The following is a 21,543-nucleotide window of genomic DNA, read 5'->3' as shown; positions in this document are numbered from 1 at the left end:
ACCCTCAAGTATGACCTGTTTCTAAACCCACAAAGGTAATACTTGCAGGGCTGTTGATAATGTCTTCTTCCCTGTTACAGTCTCAACACAGAAATGCATTTTTACAGATTTGAAGATGCCTACATGACCAGAGAATTTCAAGTTTTGCAAAAGCAAGAGATCCCAAACACATGGTAACCCCTGGGAGATTGAAAATGCCTTGCTTGCGACAATCATCCTGACAGAGCGAGTGCAGAGTGTGTTGTCGACAGCTTGCTTTATTGTGGTGCAGCCATATCAAACCTCTGTCCACATCAGAAGCACTCTCTTGTCCTGAGAACATGAACTCACCCCCATCACAATCAGACCAAGTCTCTATCACCTCTGCAGGAAGTCTCCACTGTACCATCTTAATCACATGCAAGGGCATGCGATTACTTGTTGCCATGGTGTGAGGTGACATCTCTATAATACAGAACATACATGAAGCATAATTTTCCCCAAAAAATCAACAGTCACAATTTTGATTGTTTCTCAAATACCATTTTATTTTCTTCATCCATGTTAGAATTACTATGTTAATATTGTTATTACATATAAGTTCCTTTCGTATTGAAATATGCTGTACAAAATTAATCTAATCAAATCAGAGATGACATTAGTCAAAGTGACCAGTACAAAGGTCATCTGCAAAGCCAAAATGATGGCCTACCTTGGTCTAATAGTTGTCATATCAAGAGTTAGAGGAGTAAGAGTTGAGGGATGATGACAGAAGCTTGTAAAAGAAAAAAATGACAACATGTCCAGTACAAATATTATTTACAAAGTGAAAATGAAAGAAAGCATAACCTATAACTTCTTTGTAAGACAAATGAGTTGAGAAAAAGAAGTAGTTTTGATAACAGCGACCATCACCTGACAGTTACTAATCCTGATCTGGATCCTGGTCAGTCTGACAAACATCAGGCCATCTTTGCTTCCTCTCAACCTGTAAGTAATCAGACCTGAAGGTTTACAGTAGCACCCGTTGGCTTATTGGTTAATTGTCACTTACTGAGTGTATTTGACCCCTTTTGTGAACACAGGCTCAAGTGTTATACAGTTGTTAAAAATATTCTGTGTTTGTTATAGAGGCCAAACACATAAGAGAAACTAGCCATTCATGGCATGCGGTCGCACGTTGACCTCTGCTTTTCAGGGCTCTGACGGCGTCTTAACGGAGCCATCACCTGGCTAATGCTTTGTTTCGCCTCACTCAGCATTAAAGAGCAAATCAACAGACAACAATGGATCTAAAAAATACCGTGCAGACGTAAAGATGGAGTTAAGACAAAAACAAAACATTCTGTCCACGATGGAGGCCTTTCATGCTGAGCCACTGACGCTGACATAACCCACCGTCCCAGTGCACATGTTCAGAGTGAGCAGCCAAGGTTGGAGTCATCTTTCAGCTCAAATGCACTGCAGTAAATGCTTCTCAATAACTTAAAGTACAACATTTTCATTTTTTTTAAACAACTTCCTGAACTGAAAATGAGTCGACATCAGCTGTGTTAATAGCGCTCATCGTCCAGTCCGAGTTGGCATTAGTGGTATAAGTCTTAGAGCACAGACTGTTATCTGCTGTCACAGTAGTTACATTTTTATCATATATATATATAAAAAAAAGATACATCTAGAAAGATCAGATTCAGGTACATTAGATCTGTAATAACTACGTACATTATTCAACTTCAGACCCAAAGACAGAAAAAACACTGTCGACACTGGGTTTCATAATAGTTGCAATATCAAGGCCAAAACTTGTTATTCCCAAAGAGGGGTCAGATATTTTGTCCACAAAACTGTCCAGCATCTCATTTTTCTGAAAACATCAAGCTCACTGACTACAGCGGGGTGATACTGATCCTACAGCAACAACACTTCGAGGTAAACTCCAAAGTAAGAGCCGTGGAAACGTGTGAAAATGACCCACACTTCATTGGTCAATGATCTACAGCCCCAGCCGTTTAACTAGCTACACGAGCTGCTGACCGAGCCCCATCTGGCATCGTAATATTGTAACTGTAACATTAAATTGTACCATTTTAAGACTAAACAGAGAAGTAGAGACTGAACACAGCTAACAGAGCTTTGGAGAAGTGTCTAGATGTTGTTTGTACAAAGTACAGCGTTCTTTGTGAGTCTAAATCTCTGCAATATATTATACTAAACATTTGGCAACACTGGTACAGCTAACTAATTTGTCAGTTTGTACAGTTCTTCAGTGACAGCTGATACGTGCAAATATCATGTATAATATAAAAAAATATAATAAACAGGAATCCAAAAACAGAAATTCATGGTGACTGCAGTGTGTGGGACCAAACCTGACCTCAAAGTCAGGTGGAGTTCAGGCGGATTAGAGAGAGTCCGGTCCACTTCTGGTCCAGTTTTTGTAGTAGCAAGGCTGTTTCTCAGAACCTCAAAAGCCTCGAGGGCTGACCAGAGGTCTCCGTTAGGAACCGTGGGCCGTGTAAAAAGGCAGCGAAAATGTGACGCACACACACTCGTAAACTGCACGTACACTCCGTATGTTGTCTGTGCACATGTCTACTTCCGCTTTCATTCACGCACTTTCACAATGTGCAATTTTTAACATGATAAAAAGAAAATCTAAAAGCAAAAAAAAAAATGACGGGTACTTGTAAGTTCACAGCTGCAGCACGTGCAGTGGACGGTACTGACAGAGCTGCAAGGGGGAGAGGTGCTCGATAACGAGAGAAGACTGCCACCAAAACTTCAATAACGAAACAGACAAACATCACTTCTACCTGCATCACTTCACACAAAAAAAGAAAAAAAAAAAACGTTGCACCCCTTCCTCCATCATCCAGCCTCTCCTGCTTTCTTCTCTCCTTCCCTCTCCACCCTTTTTTTCCAGCTCCTCTACAAGTTGACCAGCTCATGTGCAACAAACTGCTTCAGTCTCTCCAGGTATTGTCCGTAGAGCTCCACGTCGTTGTGTCCGGCTCCCTCCACCCAGAGCGGCTCCACGGGGCGCTGACAGCGTTCATACAGCGCCAGGCCATGGGAAAAGTCGATGACCTCGTCCTCCGTACCGTGGATCACCAGCACTGGTGACGTTACCTTGGAAATCTTATCGATGCTTTGAGATAAGAAGATAAGAAGACAGAGTTAGGTGGGGATGGAAAATACAAACATGAAGAAAAACAGAAAAATGAGGTCTGGGTTGAGTTTTTGCAATCATTAACACCATAAAAAATGTACAATAAAGGTTGAGAATTCTTTAAAACAGAGAAACGCAGCAGCGCTAGTTTGCCAGCTGGCCACCAGAGGGAGCTACTGAGACGATTTCTAAGCACTGTGACTCATTAAGAAGAGAAACATCCTGAATTGATTTGACACATCTAAATTTGTAAGTCCATGTTTGCAAGCTTTGCTGCGTGTGGGTTTTCCTGATACACACACATTCATGCAATGCTGTTTCTAAACGCACTCGTGCTCGTCTTATTTGAGCGTCTGTGCGCCGTTCTGTGGATGTTTGTGATGAATTTAGACTGGCTTTCGCACATGCCATCTGTCCATACAGCGCGCTCACTTTGGGAAGGCGTCAAAGCAGTAGGTCTTCTTGGTGTCGGGGAAGGCCACTCTCATGCCAGACGTGAGCGGGGAGTGGAGGATGACCGCGGCGCTCTCATAGCGCGAAGCCAGGTCCACGGAGGGCACGGTGCCAATGCTCTGGCCGTACACAATCACATTCTCTGGCCGGATGCCATACCTGCGAGAAGGACACAGAATATCTGAATATTTTGCTGATGATGAACAGGATATTTACACTGCTAGTAGCCAGACATATTCGGCTAAATTTTGTGCACTCTACCAGACACTGGCAGGCCTCCAGTTAGGCCTTTTGTTAATTATGAAAAGCAGCTTGGCTGGCAAAGCACTGGATTCCAAAACACAACATTTGCATTTTCCACTGAGCAGTTAGTTTGATTAAAGTGCTTTTCATAGTAAAAGTGTAGCCTCACCATCACAATTCTCCACCTAAGGTCTGCTTTTAACGCATCACATAAATGCACTTGCACAGCCAATTAGCTTCCCATCGTACTCTCATTTCCCCCACATGCTGCCCCATAAGCAAACACACACCTGTGTGCTAGCTGAGACTTACTCATACTCTATTATCAGCTGAAACGTCACGCCACAGTGAGTCGGCGATTATACCGTCTCCTAAAACAAGCACACAAAGGTGGGAAACAGCCAGGGTTGAGTAGCTTTTCAAAGCAGCTGAGCGGAGAGGACCACCGCTGTGGTCTCGTGATTCAGAGGGGAGGGAGGGGGGGGGGGGGGGTAAGGGCAAAACGAGCAAAAAGAGACGCTGATACTGGGTGGAGGGTGAGGGAGAAACTGGGAGAGGGAGAGAGGGAGGGGGGAAATGGAAGGGAAGACATTCCACAGCTGATTATGGAGAACGTGACCCACTCTAGCAAGCAGGCAGTCAGCTGACAACCTGAAGCCTAGTGTGAGAACACTGCATCAGTGTCTCCGCTGCTGCACTGCTGGAGAGCATAGTAACCAGCCGCAACCAGCCTGACAAAATCTCGGCTCTACTCTATTATGAAAATTGGGAACACCAACATTACAGGCTTAACGCTGCAGCCACTGCTCTCCTGTAATACACAGAGAAGAACAAGACATGAACACCAGCGTCTGACACCACTCTACCCCGCTGTGATGGATTGTTATAATTAGGAACTCCACACAAGTCTAACACAACCACTGCAAAGAAGCGATCTGCATTAATGTCGTCCGACTGCTCTGAAAGGGTCAAGTGCAGGCTCATCCACTTCAGACAGCACATGGAAACTTACATAGACAGACACAGTCTCGTTTGCGGACATGTCATTAGCAGCAATACAGGAACTGTGTATCGTCGGTGTTTCAGCTGGCCTTCGTGGAGTATAAATAGGGGTGGAAATACTGGCACGGCACGGGCGCCGTGGTGCTAACAGCACCATTAACTCTCAAGGTTGGCTGACCATGATATACACAATTCATGCACCGAAAGCTTATCTGGACTATAAAACATCACATAGCTGTTTGAAACAAGAAGCGTCAACACTGAAAGTTTGCAGGAGGCCCACAAACGGCCTACAATCCCAACGGCGAGTTTCAAGCGAGAGTCTTTTTAATTTAAATTTAAGGTTCAGTGTAATTTGACCAAAACAATAACAGTGACAGAAAGAGAAAAAGTCAGAATTGACCATTTTTGGCAAAGCAAGATTTAGTAAAGTGATGTTTTTGTTGCAAGACAATGACATGTGAGACAGCAGATAATAACTGAGCTTGAGGGCAAGGTACTCCAAGTAAAACCCACTCTTCTGTCTTCCTTTCTGGACACAGTTCATTGCTCCTGACAGACAAGTAGCAGAAGATGTCAAGCAACCTGCGAGACGACTGCCACGCTGCTGATATAGGAATAGATGTCTAATATTAACTCCTCCCAGGAGGGATGAAAGAAAATGGCTTGGTACAAAGGGGATGTTTGGTTGCTTACATGTCTGGCTAATAACTGCTCACAGGCAGCGTCTGACCATAAGAAATTCTGAATGAGTGTTTAATTAGACCTCATAACTCTGTCATATTGCTGAGCGGTGGACGGCAATGCCTGTAGGTGTGTCATGTTGTCACAACAGTCTGGTATCGTTTACTGTTATGGATATTTTTTTTATTAGTGGAGCCTCCAAGTAGACTATTATCTGCTATCACAGTTTACTTATCCTTATCTCAGGCTGTTTAAGCTTATCTAGTCAGTGTTCTTTGCTGTATCAGACCACTAAAGCCTGACCAATCCTAAGACACATAAACACTCACCACATGGGTGTCGCTGCAATGTAAAGCTTATGCATGTTCAATACACAGAGGGTAGCTTGAAACCATCCGACAGCTTCGTCTTCAGGTGAAAGGAGATATGATGATAAAAACAGTGAGGTGATCCTCAAATCCAGCTCGGCCTGCTTTGTTTATGTCTTTACAGCACCACTGCCAAAGCAAGCTTGTTTTGTTCAAGGACACACATGACAACATAATGAATAACGCATTAAGGCTTGAACCTGTGACCTTCCAGTTACAACAAGGTCGCTCTAACCACTGACCCACGCTGCTATCTTGGCACTGTTAGACGGACTGCTGTGGCTCCTGCTCACACATTCAGGGTCGGCTGTGCAAAGAGGACGACAATCACAGCGCAGTTCTGCAGCTGCACTCGCGTTAAAACGGCACTATGACAGTCTTTGACCAACCCAGATCCCCCCCACCCCCGACCGGCACAACACTAGCCTACAATTTACTCCATTGCATTTCAGCTTGAATAGACCTCAACGAGTCATAGCCAGCCACGCTCCATGGTTACACCCCTCCCCCAGACCTTCATCAATTTAGTCTCCTGACACAAATCCAATCTATTATGCATCACATCCTCCCTCGTTCCCCTTTTCGGTCTCTCGCTCCCTCTTGGCTGCCCACCTCTTGCTCCCTGAAGACCAAAAATATTCTCATCCCATAGCAGTCACTATGACTAACAGATATTTTGGGATATCCTGAACATATGTACAGGCATTTTTAACAGATTAGAGCACCATCTGCACTACAGCAGGGGGATCCTGCACTGACGCGCACCAAGGATCTGTTATTACATTTAGCACCTTTTCACTGATTTCCTTGCATTGTATGCTTGTTTATTTAGAGATGTCTTGGGAAAAAAAAACAGATACTGTTCTGAGTGAATTAAAAATTAAGATATAGGGACAATAAGTATATAATTAGCAAGCACCTTCACTAAGCGTTGCTCCTGCTGTTCTGTGGTAAGGACAGTCAGGTGAGCGATCGCACTCCACCCGACTGACTTAACAAACACTGCAGCCTTTGTCTACAGGCCCCATCAGCCTAACCGCCACTGATATTTCAAGTAAAGAAGAGTAAATACTTCACAGACACGGTCGGTTGCCTCTCTATGTCCATGTTTGTGCTCACTGAGAACTTCTCACTGCTATTGAACATCTGAGAAGACGGATGGCGTTTTGACTTGGATCAATATAACATGATTGACCAGGAAGTGGGTTTTTCCTGTTTGTTTTCACTGGCCATAGTGTGGGAAGACCTCGGTCTGAAAGCTCATTGGAAATCGGTTGCTAGGCTACCGCTCAATATTAGACTAGCAGGATTGACTGCTGGCCCGCCTCCATCTCGGAGGGAAAAGAAAATGAAACAGTGTCATTCTGTAGTGCTTGGTCACTCGTTACTCAATACACCCCACGTTTTTCTCATGCACGATTTATTCTAATGTGGTGCAACAAAAAAGCACATCTGACATATTCCTCTGTTAGCATGTGTAATCCATAGTGTGATAACGAAGGCCGTGTTGAGTGTGTAAACCTACTGACTCATGCGATCACAGCGTCATGGGGGCCCCCCTTCCTGCTCAGGTGAAGGAGTGCCTCATCCACCTTGGCTGAACAAAAGAGCACAGGAGCAGCAGAGCAGTTTTGTGGTTAGCCTGTCAGCAGCGTGACAGGTGGCTGCCCTCTGTCACATGACTGCGGAGTAAAGCGAACGCAGCCCACGCGAGCGCGCCGACGCTCGAGAGAAGCTGAATTTGCTGACGGCTGAATCATAAGCAGAAAAGGATCTGGTGCGTTCAAAATGTCAAATAATCAGAAAAAGAAAGAGACATTGACACAGCGCAACAAGCAGAGAAAGTGAAGGAGACTGGAGAGCCGCTGTCTTCCTCGGCTTGTGCGTCTGATCTAACATGAGAGACGTGCGCCGGGGATGTATGCAGCCGACTAATGTGAGGCCATGCAGAGAGGCCTTTTGATGCAATACACACAATCCAGTTGATTCATGTTCAGCAGGGTCAAAAGGCTCCGTTGTACCCTCTCTCCATCACACAGACAGTCAATTACGAATCTGGCACAATCCTCAAACCATCAGACGCAGACAGCTGAGTCAAAAAGGCAGATAATATGAAACTAGGGGCCTCATTTGCACAAAGCTTTGAAGACTCTGCACTAAAAGGTTGTGCACGTAAAAAGGCAGAGAAATATGCAAAGCCATAAATACTCATAAAATGATGCATGATATCTCCGTCGTGTCTTAATGCTGTTAATAAATCCCTCTTAACTTCTAATTTAGTGCCTATGAATGAGACTTGAAGTTCCACGTTCTGATTCGAGTGATTAGCTAGCAATTAGCCCTGAATGGTTGTGAAGAATCCTTAAAAACTGCCATCATTTCATTGTCTTCGCAGTACAGGATTAATGTGAAACTGTAGTGTCTGATGAGCTGATATGCAGCCGGGGGGTTTGGAGGCCTTAGCAGAGTATCACCAACCAAGAAAGTTTGATGCATGGCGACATAATTAGCGAGTGTTGACAATCCTGATGGCAGGGGCTTTCACATAATATATACTGTGACTGAAGAGCTGCAGAGCTCTCACAGACAGAAAGAGGGACACCAACATGGCAATAAAGAAAGGACAAAGGTGTCCCAACCACACATTTTACATTGATGCTTGTCATTTGGTTAAGCCAAAAAAGGTATGCAAAATGGACATGAGGACTAAGGTACAGTCATATTTTAACTGTCTGTGTTTTGGTAAGAAAACATCCTGAGCAGAAGGTCTCCATCATGACAAATGCCTTGTGTGCCATGAAAGTAACATTATTACATGATGTTGCTGCCCTTTTTTTAAACCCTGTGACAGCCTGTCAGTCCACGTTAAACTTTATTTAGATTCTCTTGGGAAATCATTAAGGGCGGCCCTCGTGTATATTGATGCCGAGATTACACCATGGAAATACAATCAACAAACAACATCAGCTAAAACAGTTACAAGCAGGTAAATGACGTTTTTTTAGTATATTGCTATAGCCTGTAAGAGGTGTAAGAATACTTAGTTAGGTGACATTGCAAGAGATTCCATCAGTCTGCTGCACTAATACTAAACACATTCCTTCCACGATCAGTCCTGGCACGAGGTACCTGAAGAACCAGCCAGTCACTGGAGCTAAAAATGGGTTCCAATGTAACATAGATGTAATGTATGATGGTAATTTTCCGACCAAGGCTTCATAGATCTGCAGACAGCAATGATTACTGCGTCTCTCGGTGAGAGAAGACCAGTCGACCTTATGGCAGAGGATACAGTGGGGACTACTGTAGCTATAATAAACCTCAGAGCTGAGTGTTGAACAGATTCTAGGGGCCTGGTGTGGATGCAGCAGCTTGTCTGTAACTTCTATCCTCATAGTCCAGAACTGATAGGAAAGTCGATTCAACAATCCTCTTCCTACAAATCAAAAGAAAGCTGCTTTTATTTCTTATACAAACACAATCTTTTGGTGGGATTTACCAACAAGGTTCTTGATGTGGTATCTAAATGCAAATTTGTCGTCAAGCCAGATGCCAGATACTTCTGTTACTTCTGTAACCCTTTCAGTATTTAAACTATTCACAGTAGAGATATGCAAACAGTAGTAGTAGTCTGTAGGCTATGTTGATCTTCAGAAAACATGAATTTTGTTTTATCTGGGTTAAGTGTTATCTGAAGATCTACTTAGAGAATGGTGCAAAGCTGTTGCCGTTTCTCATGCCTAATTGAACAGAATCAGCAGAACAGTACGAAACAGTATCATCTGCATAAAGATGACTTTGACAACCATGCATGGGAGAGACAAATTCATTGATATAAATAGAGAACAGAACAGGGTCCTTGTTGTAGTCTTCATGAAGTGCATGGATTTGTTTAAAAGAGATATTCTAACATTAAGCATTGTTCTTGTCTCTGTCTGGATTTTTCCCAACACATCCCAAAGAGGAGCTCTCCATACGGGATCATTCAGAAATGCTTTGTTTTAAACTCTCTCGCTGGCATTCAGACTCACGACTTGGCTTTGGAGAGTGTTAGAATGTGTAATGATTTAGCCTCGCCAACACTTTGTTACTCATGCGGCAGTGACAAAACAGGGCCGCACAGCTGACATGACACTGTGGTTTTCAAATATCACATATTCTACAAAAGTGACATTAAACTTAACCAAGATGAGGACTAGCTTTTGTGTCTATTTCGCCTTTTGACATGGATGAGAAAACAAGCTAAAAATAAATATAACTCAGTGTCCTGCAGCACTTCTCTGTGGCTTACAGTACGTAACATTCACACACTTTACTCCCATCACAAAGAAACTGACTCTGAACTCTAAAACTTTTTAATACCTCAGTATGTCGTGACCTGTTCCTACGCCACAGCGTGTGTTGTACAGGCTACATAGCAACTTTCTGTGCACTATCAGAAGTGACAGACAGCTTAATTACAACTGTGTGATTGCATAACAACTCAACAACGTCATAACAACGTAGGGGAAAGAGCACGCAATCAGTCATCAAAAGACAGAACTCAGTCTAACTGTGCTGCGGGACTTAGAAACATGGGACTACAAGGCATGCAAGTTGAGGCTTCTTGAATATCAAGTTACGTCACTCTTCCTGTAAGCCTCTCATCTGATCATGAAGAGGTTTCTTCCCTGATTGACCTAGAAAGCCGTGTGATGCACGTCTGAGATACCGTATGATCAACAAACAGCTGATTTACTACTTGCACAGAAAGCAGTGCGCATGTTAAAGCTGCAACAACCCGGTGCCTTCAGTAACACTCGTCGGCAAAGAGCCACCTCATCTGATCAAAGTGTAAAAGTCAGCCTAAGCAAATTAGGCCGTGCCAGTGAGGACTTGGACTATGATCTCAGTGCTGTTATTCAAGGACAAATTTAGCTTATTCAGACTATCAGGTAATATTTTGCCCACTAGGGTCACATGTGATCACATGCAGGATGCACTGTGATCAAGATTCATCCCACATAAAAATACATATTAATGAAGCAATGCTTTTTAGACATCTATCTACCATTACAGTTATAGTATGAATTGATAAACTAGTTGTGTTGTACTGCAATAAAGGCATATGGCATAAGTGACAGAAATGATCTGTTATTGCGAAAGATTTCAACATCGACAACGGCTCTCCACAGACAGTGACGACAGAGCCCGGCTGCAGCAGCGAGCAGTAAGAAGTTCCGCCATGCAAACTTGTCTCAATTACATAACTGCGCTCACATACAAAAGGGGCAACAAACAGGTTTTGCATTATGACAAGAATTGCTGTTTGATATTTGGAGCATCTGCCTCAATCAGATTTAAAGAAATTTCAAAGATAATTTCTGTGCCAGTCACAAGTATGTGTGGGAGCAGGAGATTCCTTGGTGTACCAACAAATATACGTAATGAGCTGGAGAAAAAAGACTAAAATTTGGGGGAAAAAAACACAAGGAGCAGAACAACCCAGCAACAGACAGTACTCCTCTCTCTTTCAAGTCGCCTGGTGCTGTGTGTAGAAAGAAGAAAGGAAGAATGGGTTTCAGAAGACGTTTCTAATACTTCTTTTCTCTCCTTTCCTTTTGATCACATTCAACATTGTGACGAAAGCTTAAACCTGTCTGAAGATGTCTGTGTGGTGTTTGTGGCAATGAAGCCAATGAAACTTGAAAACATAAGTGACAAACAGGTTTCACACACACACAGACACACATACACACACACACAATGTGTGGCCACCAGAAAAGCAGGTTCTTCTTCTCAGCAGTGGCCTATTTCCTGTATGCAGAACCTTTATGATCAAGAGTTTCCTGTTTAACTTGCCAGCTTCCTTATTTAAAGGCCGTATTTACAGAGGACCACTCAGTATATTCTGTGAACTGGTAGGTGGAAAAGAAGAGCCAAGGGAGGTTCACAGCAATAGTCAGAGGCTAAGAGACTGTAACTTTTTGATGTCAGTGGCCCAACCAGTGTTATCCATCAGCACTTTGAGATCTCTGCAGTGCCAGCACCCTCATTTACCACAGAAAGTACACCCACATCAGCATTGACACAGGAGCAGCGCTCCACACTGGAAGCCTACTTTTTCTCTTCGTGCTTGATTTACACTGCCTGTTTCGTTTTCCTGAGCCAACGTTCCCCCATCTCCTCTCTTAGTCATTTGTTTGTCTTCCAGCAGGAAGTATACAAAAAAAACAACCAGGCCTGCTGCATGAACTTCTATTTCCCCCTCATCCACATAAACAAAAAGGCACAAATATGATGGACACATCACTTTCACGCACACACACACACAGTCCACCTCCACATCCTGTTCACTGTAAGAACAGGCATTGGACTGTGTGCTTCCTTGCTTATGCAGAGAAGGAACATCTGTTTGTATGTATGTGTATAGGGCTGCAACTAACAGATATTTTTTGTTTTTGATCAATCTGTGGCCTATTTCCTCTATTAAATACATTAATTCTCTATAAAATATCAGAAAAGTGTTAAAAATGTCTATCACAATTTCCCAAAACCTAAATTGTCATCTTGTGTCGGCCATTTTTGCTTGAAAAATAACCCAAGCGAATAATAGACGATCAAATGTAGGTGCCAATTAATTATGTGTGTGTTTGAGTGTCTGTGGGACCCCAATGGAGAGGCAAGAAACGTGACCCCTCTCCTGGCTAAGCAGCCGCAAAGACAAAAGAAGGAGATGACGAGAGGGTTAACATGACTGGAAGGAAGTGAGGGACATGGAGTTAAACAGAAAGACTGATGCACAATGCTCACATAGACTGGCCGCATATGTGTGAAGGGTCTGAAACTGAGAGAAGAGTCCTCGCTGCAGTAAGTGGTGATAGAGCATATGGGATTTTAAACAGACACCAATTATTTAGAACTTGTGATATTTATCCACAACAATGTCTTTTTTGTTGTCACTTAATTGAGAACTTTGAAAATGGGAAAAAAAAATAAGTTTCATTATCATTACAAAGCCATGATACGGATCAGTGATGACTTCATCAGCAAGAAGCACTGAATAAGCACATTTTATCAGCTGGAAAACCAGCGATACAGACTGCAAATCAGTGGAGGTCGAATATCGGCCAATAAATATCAGTCTATTCATAGCCTGCAGAGCAAAAAGATGCAGCAGAGCACCCACTCACACCTACATGTGGCTGGCCAACATAATCATAGAAAACATGCTCCTTATTATCGCCTACAAGAACATCATGTCATCTGTACTAGCCCATTCCTCGTCATCTCCACCCATGATTTTATCAGGCCCAATCTAACCGTCCCTCCACCCAGCTCCTTCTGTGGACTCGTCACATCTTCAACTCTCTTTGTTATGCCTTCATGTCTCTGTGATTTTCTCTATCAATCGACATACATCAGCCCACTTTCTTCAGATTTTATTTCAATAGCCTCCATTTACTTTGCTCCTTTTCCCCTAAACCAGACATTCACAGCATAAAAAAACCAAGGATGGTGGCCGTTGCTGTTATTCATGACATTATCTCTCACTGCCAATGCAAAGCTGTAAATGAAAATGCCACAATCACACCTATTACTACATTTTATATTATTGTCCTCAGCGTGTGCACAGATGACATCTTAATTTATGATTTGTGCAATATGAAGACTAGTTCTAATGTCATGCCCTGAACAGGAAAGTTTCTACATGCTTTTTTCCCTTATATTTATAACTGTGTTACATTACTTCCCTTTCCACTTGAGATCTGGGTTGTTACACCATTTACTGGAAACCAGTTAGAACCATTTCAGGCGCTCATCCACTTGTGAGAATTTGGTTCACACTCTAAAACTTAATGAGCCCACACTCACTGTTCTCTGAGTGTTAGTCAAGCCTTTAAGCATTTAGGTTGTATTTTGCAACCAGGATTCAGTTTACGGTCTGTGTGCTATTTAATTACTCTAATATCGATGCATTGATCACTACTAAGCAATTACTGCATCCTTCTCCCCAGGCTCTGCAAACATCTCTGTACAGGTTCTCCCATCTTCCCTCCATCCATCATCATTTCTCCTTACCGTGACCGGAGTGCCTGCCAGGCAGCGTCTACGTCAGCGTACAGGTTCTTCTCCGAGGGTTTCCCAGAACTGGCCCCGTAACCCGAGTAGTCATAGGAGAAGACGTTGCAGTTGATGCGTGAACCCAGGCCAATGTAGAAGCTGCTCATCTGGCCCAAGTCCACTGCGTTTCCATGGGAGAATAATAGTGTGTAGCGGGCGCTGGGCGAGCAGCGGACAAACATGCAGGCGATGCGGTTACCTCTCGAGGTGCGCGTCATGAAACACTCGATGGCGTCCTTCTCACGGGACGAGTACTGCCAGTCGGCGCGCTCGGACAGGTGCAGCGTCCATCGGCTGCCACTGTCGTCACACATGAGGCTGTAGGTGGGCTCTGGGGGCAGGAAGGCCAGCTTAGAGGCGATCTTGCTGGGGCACGGTGGACAGCAGAACAGGCAACATAGCTCGCTGAGGGATAAGTGGTTCATCCTCAAAACACTGTGACAAGGACAGGGAGGATGGTTAACATAGAAACAAATACATTTGAACAGTAGATTAAACACAAGAGCTGCCTTTGAGATAAATCTAACAAGAGCATCTGGGCTCTCTCAAAGAACTGAAACACTACTTTGTCAATGCACCTCCTGCAGATTGATCACAACTAAACAAACCATAAGAGCAAATCTGTGTCACAGAACGACTGAATGATGTTTTCTCCAAGAATAGAAAGACGTATCTTTGTGTGGACAAACAGGGGGTTTCCAGGACTGAGGGATATAACAAGGCTGCTTTCCTTTTTTTTAAATACAATACCAAGAAAAGCCCTGACCTTGATTGGCTCCATGACCACTCAGACAGTACTGAAGTAAAAGGCTTTCTTGTTTCGCCCTGCACCTGGATCCCCACCTAAGGCTACCTTTTAGATATTCCAGGTGCTTTTGAATCGCAGTGACCAGCACTAGAGACGGGGGGCTTTGTAATTTGACTCCACATAACCACACATGGCCTCTTGAACAGGTGAAGCAGATCGCCGGCTGGTTATGACAGTACGTTGTGGATTGTATTTCCAATTAAGGTGCTAGAAATAAGAAATTACACCTTGCTATTACAGCTTTGCAGTTACATCCTCACGTTTATGGAAGTGATAAAACACAATCACAGTTTTCTAACACTCTGCAACTGTTTTTTTTTTCTGGATATGTTGGCATGTTGCTAATTTCTTTAATTGCAGCTGCTTTAAGATTTGCAGGTCCTGGTTAGAGCAGCATCCCGGCAGCATAATGCGGTTTGATGCTCTTGGGATGCAACTTACTCCTTTAAAACCATGAATGATTTAGCACATAGCCAGCCAATACTGCCCACCTCCCATCTGACCCATACAATTCTACAGATTTTCAACGAGCCTCTTGGTGGCCTTCCTCGCCAGTATTCTTCTTGCAATTTCAATCAATTTTCTTAACTGCCTTTAGCAGAGTTACAGCTGCTCTTTTACAACCGCCCATATACTTTAGCTTGAGGGATATTCATTGCCTTGGAAATTTTCTCGTGCATCTTTCCCCTGATTGATATTTTTTCCTACCTTGTAACGGATTTGTTTGGAATGATCTTTTGTCTTCATGAGTTTTACCCAGCTGTTAGACTTTTTAGATATAGGTGTATTAAAGCTACAAATCCCTTCTTGATTACACACAGGTGACTTCAGTTCAACTTCATTACCTGGATGCCACTTATTTAAAGAACTGGCTGGGCCAGAGATGATCTAGGGTGAACACTTTTTATAGCTGCTTGTAATCAATGAATGATGCCTTTGCAGGATGCTGTGGCATCCAAAAGGAGCACGCAGCAACAAAATACATAGTGGAGGCTATTTGCTTCCCATATTCCCCAAAATAGTCCCTAATCTCCAGTCACGGAGACAGAATGGAGCCCCGCAGCGATTTACTGTAAAATGGTGGTGGAGGCATGCATGTGGTCAGAGAGATTATAATGATTCTGGGCTGGTTTGTGGAGGTTTAACATCCAGTGGCTGGACACACTTTAATGTCAGGTGTGATGGACCAGTTAGACAGCCACACTAGACATGCAAATGTGCGTGTGGTCCGTATTCACACAGACAGGAGAAATGATCACAGCATTACCTGGACGGCGGCTGGACGCTAGTTTGTTGTTCTTTCTATTTTGAGGTGACAGATTTGGCCAACGTCGCCGTGGTCAGGTGTTATCTTCGCACCAAACCAACTAATTTATCTTCTTCTCGACGCCAGGAGCTTGAGAAGGTTATCCTCGGCCGGATTATCCTCTGTTCCGTGTCCTATTTGTAAACGATGTCACTTCGCGTGTGTATATCCCTCTTGGCACCACAGCTGTGAGTTACTATTAGCTAGTCGCTTTCGTCCTCCCGGTCCTGACAACCTCCGAAACTGTCGTTCCTTTTTTCCTCCGCTCGGTTTTCTCAACATATGGTCCTGAATGACAACGAGATTGATTCATTCAAAACGTTCAAGTCTATACAGTTCAGCAGCGACATGGGTAAATTCGATAAAGGTCTCGAATTAACAAAATTCTCGTGACAAGTCCGTGGTGGTTTGTCAGACAGCTCACAGCCGTATCACTCGCCTCCGAAACATCACCACTTTCGTTATGAATATCGCTCTGCTTGTTATCTTAGCTCCTGAGGAAGGATACGGTGTGATTGACAGCTTCATGGACCAATAGCAAAGGGCTTCATGAAACCAACCCACCAATGGTGCAATGGGTGAAACTCTATGGGCGGTCCCTGGCGACGCGGCAGAGTCGTGAGCTAATGTTTTGACTGACGTTTAGAAGAGCCAATCGGAGATTACTATTGCTAAACACAATCCAATCAGCATCGACCGAGGTGTTTCTAACGTTCAAATAAGTGACGTAATTGAACCTTGACTCTTTTAATTCGCGTAATTATTAATATTTGTCAATTTAAATAAATGTTAGCACTTTTTAAATGCTTGGTCCAAGAAACAATTAGTTGTTTTAATTTAATTCAACCACTTTTGAAAAAAGTGTACGTTTCGTGATTTGACCCCAATGACGTTTCATGACGTGACCGTACTTCTTCCGGGTTAGGGCTCTCTCTGGCGTGGGTCTAGGGTTTGTGTGCCGACATAACATGTTTTGCTAAAAATTGTGAACTAAGATGAGTTCTCAGAAAGGTAATGTAACTCGGTCGCGAGGCCAGAAGCATCAAAACGCCACCGCCTTCAGAAACGACAAGTATGGAGCGACTGTACAAGTGAAGGTATGTAAATATGTGTGGAAGTTAGCTAGCGTGCAAGGCACCAAGGTTAGCTGAAGGCACTATAATGTTTTCAATCGCCGTCACGTTGTATATTGTTTTAAACTTTTGTTCAGTAGCCACCCTGAAACGATATTGTCGTGGCATTGTTTAGAAATATACATAAAAACAGAGTAGGATTAAGATTTTGTTGTTCAAGCAACCTCGTAAACCCGTTGCTTCGTCAAACCTATGTTAATGCATTATTATTATAACATTCCCACCATGTCTCTGCTTGTGTGATCTTTAATTGTAGAAGGCAAAATCAAAGATCCATGATGGGCTCTGCCAACACTGTAAGTCTGTCCTTGAGTGGAAAGTGAAGTACAACAAATACAAGTCACTAACACAAGCCCGAAAATGGTGAGTACACTTGAATACAACAGCAAATGTTAAGTTTGTCACAGAAAAGCATCTGCCCAGCTACAGCTGCTCATGGGTGCAGGCATCTCTGGTCTGATCTGTAAACCATAAACAAGCAAAATTGTTATGCATTAAAGGAGCCTCTGGCATTTTAAACCATACTGTTTAGGTGGATTTGTCTGCTTCATGCATGCTTGTAGCAAACCAGATGGCAAGTTAAGTGCAGGGCTACCAAACAGCAATTTGTTTTAGTGTTGCTGGGCTCACTGTGGGTCCAAAGGTCAACTGGCACTCAGGAAAACTCCTGATATCCTGCATATGTCCAGTCATCTCCTGTTAGAGTGAGTCAGACTCACTCCATCTTGGCAAGTGCGCAGTAACGTGTTTTGGATGTGTTATTTACGTTGTAATTATTGAGGGGGCAAAAGATGAGACTGCTTGTTGTAGTTGGTTCCAGTGTGATAACTGAAAACATTTGTGCCTGTGTGTTTTTTCTTCATTCAGTGTTAAGTGTGCTCAAAAGACTGTAAAGGACGCATATCACATCGTTTGTAAGCCCTGTTCTCTTCAGCTAGAGATCTGCTGCAAGTGTGGGAAGAAAGAGGACATCGTTATTTCGTGAGTGGGCCTTTATTTTTAGAGAGTGTGTTTGTTTGTGTGTGCAGCTTGGTACATACAAAGGTTTATGAAGAAGAAGAAGAAGACAAAGCACTTTATTAATCCCTCTTGGGGAAATTCAGTTTTTACACTCTGTTATCTTTTTTATTACGCATACTGTATAGATACACACAGAAGCACATATAGGACCTACTGTAAAGACATAGTCAGCGCACCAAGCAGCTATTGATGATTATATCTATTTGTGTTCTGCATTTACATAGAATATCAACTTTTCTGCTTACTATTTAGAAAATAACATCTGTTCAATGTAGCCAGTTTTATGTTTGTTTTTTTATCTTGCCCACATTTCATCAGTGACTCGGGAAGAGATCATGTAGCCTCACAATGCACATGAAATGACTGTAAGAAGTGTGGGACATGATTTTTTTTTATGTGGACGCAGGATCAAATGTTTTTATGTGGTCTATCTTTCTATTTTCCAACACTGTCAATCACATTCTGTGAATTCTACTGCACGTCTGCCATCTTGTGGACAGTGAGTTACATTACAACTGATCATGGAACTTGCTGAGTTCATTGACAGAGCAGCACGAATTGTTCACATTCAACATTTTGCATCAGTTTTTTCATATGTATCTTTTAATCTATTTCTTTGTTTGCATTATGACATGACAGAAGTTGACACAGCCTCATTGTGTTTTACTGTCACTGTGTAGAATAAACTCACAAGAGGACAAGACAGAGCAAGAGGAAGATGGCGAACAGAGAAAGAAAGGGCGTGGACAAGGCAAGAAGGACATTGGTGACTTGGACAGTGATGATGAGGACTTCAGTGATCCCGGAGATGATGATGATGATGAGGAAGAGGATTTCAGTAATGATTCAGAACCAAAGAAGGCACAGAACAGGTCTGATGTGCTTCCAGATGTATCCCGAGTCAAGGTTAAAGACTGAAGACAGACCATTCTTGTGCCAAATAGACTTTTTTTATATATCCAAAACAAGCTTTCTAATGAAAGTACAGTATGAGTTTAAGATGTGGCCAAACTTGAATTTACTAATTAACAAATGTTGCTGGTTTGAAGCACAACCTGTAAGACAAACTAATGGGAACACTGGACCATCTCATGAGAGAAAAGCTACCAGATGCTTGGAAGATTTCAGATGGTTGTGTGTCATTCTTTGTTATTGAGAGGGCCTTAAATATACTTTATATAAATATATATACTGTATATCTAAATGTACTGTAATAAAAACCTGAAGAGCTTATAGAGGCCCTGAAGTATCAGCAGCACTAAAAACAGAAGTACAGGCTTTGCCAGGATATCACAAACTGCTTTTGAAATATTGACGCTGTCATGCAGTTCCAACAATTTACACTCAGCTGCCACTTTATTACGTCCACCTGGCTAAAACAAGTGCAGTCTAATAAAACAGCCCTGCAATTAATCCGTCATGGTTCTAATGTTCAGTTTTTTTACAGAGGCGTTGATTGAACTGCATGATCATTTTGGAGGCTGAAGTTTGTGACGGTGTTGTATTGTGTTATAATAACAAGTGTTTCTAATATTATGGCCACTGTTTATGTCACTGAATGTAGACCAAATATTAGAAACACATTCCAGTATAACAAAGAAAATAAATTCTGTAGTTTATTTTAAGTGTTGAAATCTATCTAGACTATCTTCCCCTTTAGAATACAAATATAATAAACATATTGATAAATATTGATTTTCCTCAGAATGACTCAAGTTTATGAAAGGGAAGTTTGCACATTTTTGAAGTCGGTATTCCTCAACAACTGTCTTTTTTGCTTTTTATTTAAACTGGAAAGGTGAAAGAAAGTTTTGAAAACATTTAAATGCACAAACTTTGTAAGGATGCAGTATTTTCCACACAATATATTCAACATGCTATTTTGTACTCCATGGGGACAGTTGTGACGGTGGTGCCATTCACATCCAAACTTTTCAATAGAAAACCGCAACAGCTTTTCAACTCTCACCAAAATCTCTCAAAATAATTCCAACTTTCAACTCCACATTGTTCAGATTTCACACAAAAAAGCTGCAGCCAACTACAAGCAGACACAAGTATTTTTTTCCTCGTGTCTGTATTGAGAGACTTTACTGGAGGCTGCTATGAAGCTCTGCAGCCACTTAGTTCTCTGGCAGAAAATCATCACATGCATGGTGTAATTTTTCTGCATCAGTTGCAGCCTTTCACACTTCCCGTCACTGAATAACCTGCAGTTACACTGAAGGGTACTTTCATGCACGCTGGTGTCAGCTAAAGTGAGTGCGTGTTGTCATTCATCATGTGTGGTTGATATAATTAAAAGAATGTGGCAATATTTCAGACCTCACTTCCTCATTGGGAAGCGGGACGTCAGGACATATAGATGGATTAATCACAGCCTCATAGGATTCCTAATTATCACATGGCTTTGTTCTGCTCATACATGTGACCCGGAGTCTGTCACAACTAACGGGTTTCCTGAACTATCCGAGTAACTTCGCTGAGCCAAAATTATCCATGTGACATAATCAGTGTTCTCTTTAGACCAATGGAACAATAACAAGACACAGTGCTGGTAAAGTGTCATATTAATGGTGCACAGTGGTAGAAGAAGAATTCAGATCCTTTACTTCAGTAAAAGTATTAATACACCACACTGTGAAAATACTCCACTACAAGCAAAAGTCCTGCATTCAAAACCTTAAGTAAAAGTATAAGTACTATCAGCAAAATGTACTTAAAGTATGAAAAGTAGAAATACTCATTGTGCAGTAAAATGTTCCCTATCAGTGTTTAACTTTTTCTATACAGTAGAAAATATGATATGCTTGGATTAATATTACTGCAGCATTAATGTGTATGTTGCTTACTGCTAATTTTAGCTTCTTTATATACTGTTGGGTAGTTTATTTTGCGTTTATTCTATAAGATCAACATATGTTTGTCGCTGTTTGTAGTTCTGTGAGAAGTAAAAAGTCAACTTTTCATGAGAAAAACATCCAGTTTCCAGCTTTGAGAAAACGTATTTAACAGCTAATCCTTAAATAGTTTACTCATCCTAAAATGTAGGAGAATTTTCTCAAGCCATGAAGGAACATTTAATTCTTTGATTTAGCAAATACATTCACATTCAAAATCACAAAATCTGGAGATACATACATGGTTTTCACACAAATATGCTGGAGTAAAAGTACAATATGTTCCCTCTGAGATGTGGTGTGGAAGCATAAAAAAGAAAATACTCAAGTAAAGCACAAGTACCTCAGATTTGTACTGAAGTGCAGTACTTGAAT

General features: G+C 42.3%; 2 protein-coding genes across 2 annotated transcripts; one reads left to right on the top strand and one right to left on the bottom strand.

Annotated features, from left to right (window-relative positions):
- Nucleotides 1-512: 512 nt before the first annotated feature.
- Nucleotides 513-16,557, bottom strand: abhd17b (abhydrolase domain containing 17B, depalmitoylase). Its single transcript, XM_041936872.1, has 4 exons — nt 16,077-16,557; nt 13,960-14,436; nt 3,581-3,760; nt 513-3,127 (listed from the first exon to the last, which is right to left on the bottom strand). Exons 2-4 carry the CDS (start codon nt 14,424-14,426, stop codon nt 2,908-2,910), a joined length of 867 nt encoding a protein of 288 aa, XP_041792806.1. The 5' UTR covers nt 14,427-14,436; nt 16,077-16,557; the 3' UTR covers nt 513-2,907.
- A 486-nt stretch (nt 16,558-17,043) lies between these two features.
- Nucleotides 17,044-20,509, top strand: c5h9orf85 (chromosome 5 C9orf85 homolog). Its single transcript, XM_041937680.1, has 4 exons — nt 17,044-17,212; nt 17,505-17,611; nt 18,116-18,229; nt 18,949-20,509. Exons 1-4 carry the CDS (start codon nt 17,111-17,113, stop codon nt 19,184-19,186), a joined length of 561 nt encoding a protein of 186 aa, XP_041793614.1. The 5' UTR covers nt 17,044-17,110; the 3' UTR covers nt 19,187-20,509.
- Nucleotides 20,510-21,543: the final 1,034 nt, after the last annotated feature.

This window comes from Chelmon rostratus, chromosome 5 (assembly GCF_017976325.1).
Source record: "Chelmon rostratus isolate fCheRos1 chromosome 5, fCheRos1.pri, whole genome shotgun sequence".
NCBI lineage: Eukaryota > Metazoa > Chordata > Actinopteri > Chaetodontiformes > Chaetodontidae > Chelmon > Chelmon rostratus.
Note: the sequence above shows the minus strand (reverse complement) of the source record. Positions and strands in the feature narration are given on the sequence as shown.

Bases quoted from the DNA above. Each gene is read 5' to 3' on its own strand.
- abhd17b (XM_041936872.1), bottom strand. From the start codon at position 14,426: ATGAACCACTTATCCCTCAGCGAGCTATGTTGCCTGTTCTGCTGTCCA. The intron at 3,761-13,959 runs GTAAGGAGAAAT...TCCTTCTCGCAG, and splicing joins TGGCAGGCACTCCGGTCACG to GTATGGCATCCGGCCAGAGA. The intron at 3,128-3,580 runs GTGAGCGCGCTG...CTTATCTCAAAG, and splicing joins TGCTTTGACGCCTTCCCAAA to CATCGATAAGATTTCCAAGG.
- c5h9orf85 (XM_041937680.1), top strand. From the start codon at position 17,111: ATGAGTTCTCAGAAAGGTAATGTAACTCGGTCGCGAGGCCAGAAGCAT. The intron at 17,213-17,504 runs GTATGTAAATAT...CTTTAATTGTAG, and splicing joins GAGCGACTGTACAAGTGAAG to AAGGCAAAATCAAAGATCCA. The intron at 17,612-18,115 runs GTGAGTACACTT...TTCTTCATTCAG, and splicing joins CTAACACAAGCCCGAAAATG to TGTTAAGTGTGCTCAAAAGA.